The sequence below is a fragment of the Apodemus sylvaticus genome, chromosome 5 (genome assembly GCF_947179515.1).
Source record: "Apodemus sylvaticus chromosome 5, mApoSyl1.1, whole genome shotgun sequence".
In the NCBI taxonomy this organism is placed as follows: Eukaryota; Metazoa; Chordata; class Mammalia; order Rodentia; family Muridae; genus Apodemus; species Apodemus sylvaticus.
In genome coordinates, this window is record NC_067476.1 from 92142535 (window position 1) to 92154494 (window position 11960).

At 36.3% G+C, this 11960-nt stretch overlaps 1 protein-coding gene across 2 annotated transcripts in view; it reads left to right on the plus strand.

The window, feature by feature from the left end:
• The window catches only part of Ccdc34 (coiled-coil domain containing 34), a 31465-nt gene extending 21681 nt beyond the window's left edge, over positions 1-9784 (plus strand). Inside the window, exons 4-6 of one of the 2 annotated variants that reach the window (XM_052183158.1) lie at positions 5809-5967; positions 6473-6614; positions 9317-9784. In XM_052183158.1, the coding sequence (XP_052039118.1) occupies positions 5809-5967; positions 6473-6614; positions 9317-9528 (513 nt within the window). In that variant the 3' untranslated portion in view covers positions 9529-9784. The remainder of the gene's footprint in view (positions 1-5808; positions 5968-6472; positions 6615-9316) is intronic. The other variant, XM_052183157.1, reaches the window with a different exon arrangement.
• The last annotated feature ends 2176 nt before the right edge of the window (positions 9785-11960 follow it).

The following is an 11960-nucleotide window of genomic DNA, read 5'->3' on the forward strand; positions in this document are numbered from 1 at the left end:
ATATACTCTGCCTAAGTATGTATATATTTTGCATGCCTTTACTTTTTTTATTTTTAATCATTTAAAACATGGATTATTTTTATCCATTATTAGATTTAGCATTAAGCTTTTCATATCATAAGTTTTTTATTAAATATTTTTTCTTCTAAGTTGGGGGGATGGTGTGTGTGTGTGTGTGTGTGTGTGAATCTCTGTGCCCTATGCATGCCATGCAATTGCTCTACCATTCAGTTATATTCCCAGATCTTCTGTCATCTTTTGGTTATTACTATTTTTAAAATTAAAATATTAGACCCTAAGAATTGAACCCACAGAACTTTATGTTAAGCTAACACTGAACTACAAGTTGAATACTTTTAGTCCTCATTTCAACTTTAGTGCATTCGTATGTAGGAGCATATATCAGAAATTTTTAAAGTACTGGTACTGGGGGTGTATTTCAGTAATAGAATGCTTGCAGTGTGTGCAGGCCTTAGTCAAGAGCTCCAACAAACAGGCTGACAAGCAAGCCAGTGTGGGTTGGGGTGGCCTGCTGAGGAGAAGGGTGGAGAGACTGAATGAATGAAATGTGAGTGTAAATTTGTCTTTGCTGAAGTTTTATGTTTGGAATGGTGATGCTTCATTGTTAAAATCTACTTTTAGGAATTGAGACAGATATTTAAATTATAGGACAAGGTTTTAAATTTAATTTAAAGGACAAAATTATAATTTTGTCCTTATGGTTAAACTTAATGCCCAGTTATATTACTAATAGGACCAATAATTGCAGATGGATGTGATTATAAGAAAATTGATTAGTTGTGTATATCTGCAAATTCAAATTCTTTTTACATCAGAAGTCAATTGCAGATTCTGTTTGCTTGATTCATCTATAACAAAGTGTTCTTTGTGAATAAAATGCCAAGATAAAAATAAATATGTGACTATATCAAGACTTTGGGTGATATTTTTTAGAAGTTTAAAACTATAAATCAGAATAGTTCTTGGTGTGTAGAATGCTGTTTTTTTTTTTTTTTCATCTGAATGCTGCCTGTCTTCAAATTCATTAAGCTAACTAACGTTGCCATGCCAACCATGCAGAGCTGTTTTTTTTTTGTCTGTATGGAAGATAATACTGACAGATGATGTTATATTTGCTGTTTTAATTGTTAATGGGAGATATAATTCAGTTATTGAAGGGAAGTTTGTTCATTTATTTATCTATCTATCTATTTATTTATATTTGATGGTGGGCAGGGGAAAGAAGTTACTTGCCTTGGTATAAATTGTTACTCAGAAAAAATGAGAATTGTTTAAAAAATGAACCCTGAAAAATTGAATTTACCCAGTGTTCTACAGCAGTCCCGTGGCTGTTAAGGAATAATTGGTTGCTCTGTTCTTTCTCCCCACCCCCTCTCAAAATTCTCTGAGTTTCTTTTTCCAGCTTTCCCTACCTCTGTTTGGAAAGAAGCTCTCCTGCTTCTTTTCCAGTCTGGCATCTAGGATTTGCCCCTCTGTTTACATTTCATGGTGTGTGGTCCTCTGCCGCCTCAGCTTCAGGCTGGGTCAGCCTAGCCGGCTGCCACCTCTGTCGTTTTTACTGTACTCTATCAGAAAATCAGACAAAAGGAATTTATGTATCCATTAGCAAACTTGGTTCCTTATAACTATAAATTGTTAAATCCTCTTTTAAACAAAAGGCATATCTCATCTGGGACTTTTATATTTGTGTTGTTATACTGGTTCTTTTTCTAGAGTCGGTTTTTAGTGTTGATACATATTTTGTGAGAACAGCCTTTATTTTCAGGGCTTTAAAGTTACTTAAAAATAAAACAGGTTTTAACTTTGAAACACAAGTGATATTTTGTGTGAATTACAGCTGCAGCTCAGTGGGGTCTGTGACTAATGGCACTGCTATCAGTGTGTCCGTCAAGCTGTCTGGTGATGTTTGCTCAGCCTTTTTTCTGTGGGGGCAGGCGCTGCCCGAGGAAGAAGTATATGATCAGAAAGTTTTAAGTAGTCCTTGTTGTTTTCTGCTGTAAAAGAAGACATATTGTGTGCCTGGTGTGTAGGAACCAATGTTGCTAGAAACCTGAAGGCACTTTGTGGCTCCTTGGGAAGAAAAGTACCTGCTCTATTCTCTGCTGTTCACAGATGTTCTGTTCTCTCCTTCGGTCCTTGTTACAGCCTTGTCTAATTTAAAAATGTATACGTATGCATGTATTTGTTTCCTCCAAACTCCTTACTAGCATATTTATTCAGAGTTCTGAATTCACTGTGTCATTTCTCTGAGTGCTCTAATGTGCTTGATCATATCTAGTTGTGACTACTGACACCCCCATGCAGTTTAGCTGCTGTTGTATTTCATTGTGCTGTAACTTCCATATTTTATATCAGTTGTAAGTTTGTGAAGCTTGATAAACTTCTGTACCAGTGCAAGCAACCAGCACTACAATCCGGTGATAGAGCATTGCTGTCATTCCAGAAAGTTCCCTATGCCCAGTTGCACTCATCACCCTGCTCCTTAAGCCAAACTGGCCTCAGCAACAAGGTTAACACAGTAATCCTGTTCTGGAAATTACATTTGCCTGTTCTAGAATGTATTTAAATAAAATGATGGAGCTGATTTTCTTTTGCTTTCAATTTTATCATAATATTTTATATATTCTTGATTCCTTTTCTTTTTACTAATATACTGTGAAATAGCACAAATTGCTTATTTATCTAATAGCTAATAGGAAATTGAGTTGTTTTCATCTTATACTCTCACATATTTTCATTTGTCTTAAGCAAATGCTTTAGAGCTCGGTTGCTGAGCTACATGGAAATTTTTAACATTATGGGAATCACTAAACTTTTCTAAAGTACTTGTACTATTTTATGTTCTCATTAACATGAAAATTTTGCTTGGTCTATGCCTTTGTTAAGCTTGATCTTATCAATCATCTTTATTTTGCATCCTTCACTAGTTAGGGTGCAGTGCTTTGCTGATTTATTTTATTAGTCTCACTGGGAGGCTTAATCTTATTAATCCAGCTAGGTGTATTTTAAAAAGCTGGATGTTAATTTTCTTATGGTTTGGAAGCCTAAGAATCAAGAGGAAGGATGTGCAGGTGTGGACTGCTCGTTTTTGGTTTGCAGAAAATACAGCTCTGGCTTTGCCCCTTGACTGACTTTATATCTGTGCACACTCCCAGTATGATTCCCTTTTCTAGAAGGACACCAGCCCTCTAGGGTTCAGACTCCACCATTATGACTTCATTTCAGTTCTGTTTCCTTAAGTGTAGTCATGCTGGGAATTCCAACAGCAGCACAGAAATGAAGTGGAGCAAATTGGGTCAATAACACTTTTGGCATTTTCTCTTTTGTAGTTCACTTTTTTGTTTTGTGTATGATTCGCCTACCTTTGGAAGGTGTTAAGAAGTTGTTAGTCATGTAAAACATTCGGGTCAGTGATATAGCTTTTACTCGGTATTCATAAAGTTCTGGATTTAATTCCCAGTCCTCACCGTTTGTAAAGATATAAAAAGTAGGATTATATATCTTTTTGAGATGGGGTTGCCATGCTGCCAAGGCAGTCTTTGAACTGCACCCAAACAGTTCTCTCGCTCCTCTGTGCTGCTCTTACTCCACACACGCGTGCTACTGTAGCTGTCACTGAGTTAATTTTACATTGGTTTTGTTTGTTTTTCTAATGTTGGTGACTGAACACATATAGGCCAGGCAAAGGCTCTGAGAGAGATTTACAGCCTCTATATCCTCGCCCAAGTCCCTTGGCAGATATATATGTGCTACAACTATGTCTTGTCATTTAATTTTTAACTTTTTTAAAAGATATTTTGTGTGTATGAGTGTTCTGTGTGTTTGTGCACTGCACACATGCCTAGTGCCTGCAGAGGCCAGCAGAGAGAGTTGGATCTCCTAGAACTGGAATTTTAGTTATGAGCTGCCATGTGGGTTCTAGAAATTGAACCTGAGTCCTCTATAGGAATAGCTAGTGTTCCTAACTAACAAGCCATGTAGTTCATCCAGGCTCTAATTTTAATGGCTTATGTTTTTATTTTAATTTTAAAGCTAGCATACAAGATAATGGGTCTCGTGATGGTATTTTCATATGTATGAGTCAATGCGTGTTGTTCTAGTTGGTTCCCATTGCCCAGCTGTCCTCCCTCTGCTCCTAGCCTGCCCTCTGGTCGCTGTGCTAACTTTGTATTACCCCTTATGTGTCATGTCAGATGGATTCATTGCCCTTTCTTTTCCTCCTCACTTTAAGTTTACTCCTCCTAGCTCATGATCCCTTTCAAGTTTCAACACACACACACACACACACACACACACACACAACCTACCTACCTATTTGATTTTACATCTAGGTTCTGCTTTTGATAAATGCCTTTCTGAATCTAGCTAGTGATTTCCAATTCCATCTTCCTGAAAATGTTTTATATTTTCCTTATGCTGGAATAAAAATTCCACTGTGTATATGAACCACATTTTCTCATCTTTTGATGGACATCAAGGCTAGTCCCATTTTCCAGTTATTGTGAAGCAACAGTATTTTAACTTAGTCCCAGCAGTTGGAGATATGGGACATGTTAACTGTGTTCTTTAGGTTTTGAGAGGCCTCCATGCTGATTTCCATAGTGACTGTACTAAGTTATATTACCACCATCAGAGAGGAAGGGATCCCTTTCCCCATATCCTTGCCACTATTTGTTTTCTTTTTTTTTTTTTCTTTTTGTCTTTTTCTTTTTTCTCGAGACAGGGTTTCTCTGTGTACCCCTGGCTGTCCTGGAACTCACTCTGTAGCCCAGGCTGTCCTTGAACTCAGAAATTGCCTACCTCTGCCTCTCAAGTGCTAGGATCAAAGGCATGTGCCACCACTGCCTGGCCTCATTATGTGTTTTCTTGATGACAGCCATGTCGATAAGATATCTCAAAGCAGTTGTAACTTGTTTGCCTCATAGATAAGGATGCTTCAGACTTTTTTGAGAACTGTTGAGCTTACCAGTCCTTTTATTGATTGGATTTTTTTTTTGAGTATTTCCCTTTTACACTTTATAGATTATAGATTGTAGATCCCATCTGGTATGCAGTTAGCAAAGTTTTCTTTTCTTCATTCTACAAGTTGTCACTTTACTCTGGTGATAGTTTTCCATGTTGTGTAGATGTGCATTAATTTCATGTAATCCTATTTGTTGATTCTTGGGATTCTTTTCTGTGCTAGTGTATTCATTTTTCAAAAGTCCCTAACTGTGTCTGTTATCTTCAGTGTAAAAAATAAGACAGTTGAAGGGGGCTTAAAGACCAGATTTGACTTTTATGTCTTCATTCTCCATCTTCTTCTTTCTACCTACCCCTCTCCTATGCTCCCTATTTTACTCTAACCCAGATTGGCTGAGAACTTACTGTATAGCCCAGACTTGATCAAATTCCTGTTCGTTCTCCTGTCCTTGCTTCCTACATATTGGGACTATAGGTGAGAACTGGCTGTCGACTTGTATAGCCAAGCATTTACCTGTTTCTCCTCTAATAGCATTGAGGATTTGCCCTCTGTAACTCACTGATAGTTGTGATTTATCCAAGTCTGCATTGGCAGACTGTCAAGGAAATGCATGCATATGTGCTTGATATTTAGAGTGCAAGGAATGCTCCTGAAACCCTACTAAGATTCAGGACGTTCAGTAGGTTATACTCTTTATGCATGAATGTGAGCCTTCCTTGTACACCTACTAATCATTGTCCCAATCTCTGAGTAGCCTTCCTGTTATAAAGGTAATTATAGATATTATGAATACTTCAATTAAAATTCCTTCACTTTTATTGAAGGAAAAGAAAGAAAGGGAACGAAAAATTAATAAGGAGATGGAAGAAAAAGCAGCAAAAAAACGGGAGAAAGAACATTTGCAAGAAAAAGCAAAAGAAAAATATCAAGAATGGTTGAAGAAAAAAAAAGCTGAAGAATGTGAGAAGAAGAAAAAAGAGAAGGTATTTTTAACTGAAGTGACCAGTCAGAGTACATACTATGATAATTCAGTCAAGACTGTTTTAGTATAAAATACATTAACTATCCTTACTCCTGTTATTTTGTGTTTAATCTTCAAAATGGATAACGCGTTTATGATATTCCTTAAAAATTATTAATAAACCTGTGGGTATTTATCAGTCGGGTTCAGAAGTTTTGTTACTGCTTTTAACATTTTTATAGTATTTTGTAGACAGATTTTACTGCTTGTAAGTTGTCCTAAGAAAAATTTGCATTTTTTTGTTTTGTGAATTTGCTATCTTACTGTTGTTGAGTGGTGGACACTTATACACTACATCACTTCTCATAGTTACTTTTGCTCTTTGATTATAGAAACACAGTTCAGTTTTATGGCCAGTATGTCACTGGGGCAGAAAGCAACTGGGGGAAGGAAAAAAAGAAAACAATAAGACTGGAATATCTAGTTATAGAATATCCCAGGGAATTCTTTGGTCTTATCATTTTAAGGAAGAAGAAAAGCAACGGCAAGCAGAATTACAGGAGAAAAAAGAAATTGCAGAAAAAAAATTTAAAGAATGGTTGGAAAATGCAAAAAACAAACCTCGTCCAGCTGCAAAGAGCTATGGTTACTCCAGTGGAAAGCTCACAGGTTGGTTTTTATGTTTTGTGGCTTACATAAGTATGGTTTGCAGAAGCAAATGATATATATAGAAATGTATAAAGTAATTTTTCTTTGAAATTATTATTTTCTAGAAGATTATAACTATATGTTGCTATAAATTTATTGCTCTCTGTTCATTTCATATATAAATATGTTTCTTAAAGGCAATAATTGCAAAACTGCACACTTATATTTTATTTATTTTGTTTCTTCAAAACAGTCTCCCTTTGTTGTCCAGGCTAACATCAAACTTCGGACCCTCCTGCCTCAGCTTCCTGAGTGCTAAGGCCCACAGGCATGAACCACTGGTATTCACACACCAGTCATGATATTGCTTGTTTCCATTGGTCTTTTTCCCTCCTTGCTCCTGTTTCTCTGTCTCCTTTCATGTCACAGGTCCCATTGTCTTATCTTTCTCCCAACCCTTTAGGTCTAGGCCTTTCCTCTCATGATCCCCTTTCATAATGGGTCCAGAGGCTTCACATGTGAGGGTTCACATGAAGCATTTGCCTTGTTTCACTTAACATGATTTCCAGTGTCGTGCATTTTCCTCAAAATGTCATGATTTCATTTTTTCTTGTAGTAGAATTTCCGTTGTGTATATGAACTGTATTTTCTTTATCTGTTCGTCTTTAGATGGACATCTAGGCTGATTCCATTTCTTAGGTATTGTGTTCAGGCCACAGTAAACATGAATGTGCAAGCATCTTTCTCTGCTATGTTGACTATAAATCCTTTGTGTGTATGCTCAAGAGCTGAGTCATAATGGCAGAGCTACTTCTAGGTTTTTGTTTGTTTGTCAGATCTCTAAACTGCTTTCTAAAGTGGCTCTATCAGGTTTCATTGCTACCATCAGACTGCTCCTCCTCCCCAACTCTTGCCAGCATTTTTCTTTAAGACAGCCATTCTGACTAGAATAGGATAGATCTCACAGTGATTTTAATTTTCAAGACTAAGGATGTTGAGAGCTTTTTAACAAAGTCTTATTATAGGCAAAGAACTCACTGCCTCTGCCTCCCAAGTTCTGTTATTAAGGTATACACCACCAAGCCTAGCAGCTTTGTCAAATACTATTGGCTGTTTGTATTTATTTTGAGAAATACCTCTTCAGTTCTTGCAGTTTGAAAGTTACAGGTTTTGTATTAATGCCCCTGGTCCATTTTGGATTTATTTTTGTTCAATATGTTGAGTATGAGAAACATGGCTGTGATTTCATTCTTTTGCTTATAGAAACCCAGTTTTTCTAGCACTTATTGTTAGAGTTGCAAATGTACTTTTTAAAGCAATGATTTTTAATGTTAGCAAACAAAAAAATTCATGTGGTTGGAAATGTAGTTCAGTAATAGAACATAACTTTAACAGATGCCTGACTGCGTTCAGGCCCCAGGATTCCAAAATAATTCTATTATTTATTGGATCATTGAAGCTTAATTGAGATATATTTGCAGTCATTTTTGCTTTTCTTCTTTCTGCCAGTCTATAAGGAAGAGCTTCCAGGATCTACTCAATTCTTTTTGAAGAATAGAATAGTAGCCATCACATGGCTAAACAAACGTCGCCTTTAGGCGTGGGCTGATTACTAATGGCAATGCTTGCTTTTCTTTGTGCTTCATGTTGGAAAGTCACACCTTGCTGACAGCTGCCTTCACTTTTTAAGTGATTTATTATTAAAATACTCCCATTCTACTTTGTTCACACACTAGAACTCACTCCAGACTTTGTTTTGCCCATCTTGGTGATGTGTGTGTTGACATACTTTGCAGTCACAGTGATCTGGGAGTGTCTGAAAGGCACATTCCTGCTGTCAGGATCAGGTCTCTCTTACTTGTCACAGGGTCATCTGTCATGGAGACTGAGCACTGGCAGGCATACTCCTTTAAAAAGTTTTTAACATTTTGTTTGGAGAAATGATTATGAAGTCAGAATAGAGATATTGACTAAAAGTTAATTATCAAAATATTGGATTATTACCTTAATGCTTTGGATGAACTTACTTCTCACAGTCTGTTATTTAACAAACACTGACTTCTTTGTCTCTATCCTTTATGTTCATATCATTGTTATAAATTGCAGAGTACAGGAATTTTTGTCTCTGCACTGGGTAGATGGTCTTCCCGTATCCCATCATGGGTTGTCAGATGTCCCCTTCTGTAAGTGCTTCATGTGCCCTGATAGAATGACAGTTGGTGGTCTGAGGCAGTGTGGCAGTGTGTGTTCTTACTGATTTGGCAGTAATGCAGAGGTTCAGTGGTTCTAAACAGGAATCTTGAGTTATTGTAGCTTCTCATACAAAATAAAGTGATTTAAAAAAAATAAACTTTAGTATCTGATAATAGAAAATACCACACAGTTACCCATTTCCAACTGAGTTAAGACCATAAAGATTTTAAGAGCTATAAAATAAATTGCATAGTAAAACTTTTGTAAGCATTTTTATTTATATAGGTTTTTATAGTATTATCCAGTTTTCTGAATTACTTTGTATCATTTAATGTTTGATATAGTGATTATAATATTAGAACAATGTTATTTCTTTTAAGATATTTCAGGCCTCAAGTTTTAAGTTATCTTATCCAATTTATCAATGATATTTTGTCTTGTTGCCATTTTTTTTTTAGGAATTAAAAATAAGTGATTTCTTTCATCTAAGATTTTTTTTTGTTGGTCATTATGATTTTTAATGATTGTAGGTTTTTACAGTGGAAATTCCTACCCAGAACCAACATTTTATAACCCAATTCCGTGGAAGCCAATTCATATGCCCCCTCCTAAGGAAACTAAGAGTGGACCAGGAAAGAAGAGCAAACGGCCTGCCACGAGTCAGCCGCTCACGTCGTCCCTGGCCGTTCACAGCGCCAGGACCAGCCTTAGCCTTGGAGCGCTGTGCCGAGTACAGAGATAGAGTGTGCACAGAGCATACCTACCCAGCTGGAGCTTACGGTTAAAATCAGAATATTTTTCTTAATACTTAATCAGTAAGTCAACATTTGATGTGGTAATTGAAAGATACCAAAATTTGAAATTTGTATGTGGAATCCTTAGAGTTAAAGATAGTTTTTACATTTTGTTTTTTTTTAAACCATTAAGGTTGATCTAATGATTGTATTTTAGTTTTTATTAAAACTCACTATAGTATCAATAAACCAATAGTCTGTCTTGTGTTCTTTTGTACTCTGTTATTTGCTTGTGTTATATACTTAGAAACATAAAATTAATTTGTTCAAATAGGCACTTCTAAACCTTACTTAAATAGGTTAGAAACCAAGAGAAATAAATTTCAGTGTTTGCAATGTTTGTTAATGATTTTTAGTACAGTTTTCCATGAAGGTATTTTGAAGTTTTGCTTTTTGCATTTATTTATTTTGTGTGAGTGTGTATGCATATACTCTAACATCACTGGGGAGCAGAGGATAGCTTGGAGGAAGGGAGTCAGATCTCTACTTCTTCAGTGTGGATAGCAAGGATTGAACCCAGGTCATCAGACTTGTGCAGCAAGCACCTGTACCAGACAAGTCGTGTCATTGGTTCCCTGTGCAGGTACTTTAAAAACTAACTGCAAGACTCCTCTGCAGCACAGAAATAAGAGTTGGAGTTAAGACAAACTTTTAAAATATTGTTTTATGGTGTAGATCTGAGGCTGATGTTATTATAATGTTGAGACACTGATAATTTGTAACACTTTATAAAATCCTTTTTTATATACTTATAATTGGATTTCTAGCTTTGAAATTAGGGTCATCATTAGGTCATTTGTAATACTTGCTGCCTTAAATGTTAAATAAAACTGGGAACATTCTGACAAAATCATTACTTTTTTTAGAAGTCTTTTTTAGGTGATGATCTTTTGAAAATCTATTTAAATGTGATTTCTATTTGAAATATATTCTGGTTTTGCTAGATTAGTAATGTCAAGTTACTGAGAGTAATAGTTAATAAAGAAATACCAGTACAATCTTTGAAGGATATTCATGGCATTGAAGATCTGGAGGAACAGATAGTTTAGAATTAGTTTTATTGGGTCAGAAGCTTTAGAGGCCTGATCATTCTATTTGAACCCAGTTACTTTTATAGAGAAGATGGATAATTTTTTATGGTTACACACACACACACACACACACACACACCTAAATTCTTCATTATCAAATTTCTTATTGATAACCCTCTAATTCCCAAATCCACTCCTACTCATGAATCCTAGGCATTTTATATAAATTTGTAAACCTACTTCACAGATTAGCGCTAATTCTTTAATATAAATCATAATACTTTTCAAAAAGTTATTTAGCTATTGGTCTCTAAATCAGAAGCTTGATTATATGCTAATTGTAATGGGAAGTCTGGAAGATGTTATGCAGGATGTTGGCAAGATCTTGTTTATATTGTGTGATTACTCCAGGTGCTGTGAGGAAGTTGGCCTGCAGTGAGACAAAGCCCAGACTCAGGAAAACACATTTGAGAGATTTTGCAGTATCCACCAGATATGTCATAATGGTTGGATTAGGTAGTAGCAGCTACATGTAGGAAGTGGGAGTGGATTTGAGAATTGGAGACGTTAACAAGAAATTTGATCAGGAAGAATTTAGATAGTTAAAAAGGGAGCTGATGTTAAATAGCCAGCAAAGATCCTAAAAAGCAAGCATATAATAAATAGAAGAAAGTCCAACCCTCTTGCTGCCTGCACCCTCTCATTAGTATGCTGAGGGAGACATCTGTCTGTGAGACTTGTCTGTCATTCTAATTCTTGGATAATTTTGATAGTTCCAGGCATTCTTCTGTTTCCTCTTTTATGCTATAACTTCTACTTACTTTGTGGATGTAGTATCCTCTCTAAGGACATTAGCTAAGGTTACCTTTTTTTATTTCTCTAATTGTTTCTGTGTCCTCTAGAACCCCTCCCTTTCCTTATTCTTGTTTTTGGAGATTTCCTTCAAATGTGTTAACCTTGCCTCACTTGACACTCCCAGTGTAAATCTACCCATGTGTAATAACGGAAGAGCTGGGTAGAAGTGACTAGGTGTGGGGAGGGTTTGTTGATGGTAGATTTCAACTTCTGCTTGGCCCTTCAGATACCTGAGAACCTGTCCTCTTAAGGGTATTCATTTGCTGATATAAGCTTCCTGGTCTAAGAAGGTGCCTCTGTGTATCAGCTAATTGGACAGCTTGTCACTTTACCTAGGTTTCTTTCTAGCTAGTGTATAAGCTATGCTCTCCTCAGTGCCTGGGATAGGAATAGGGGTATCAGTATTGTGAGCTATTTGGGGTTTCCTTAGGCTCTATTATTATTTTTAATTTGTGTGTGTGTACAAGCCCCACATTAAGTGTAGAGATCAGAGG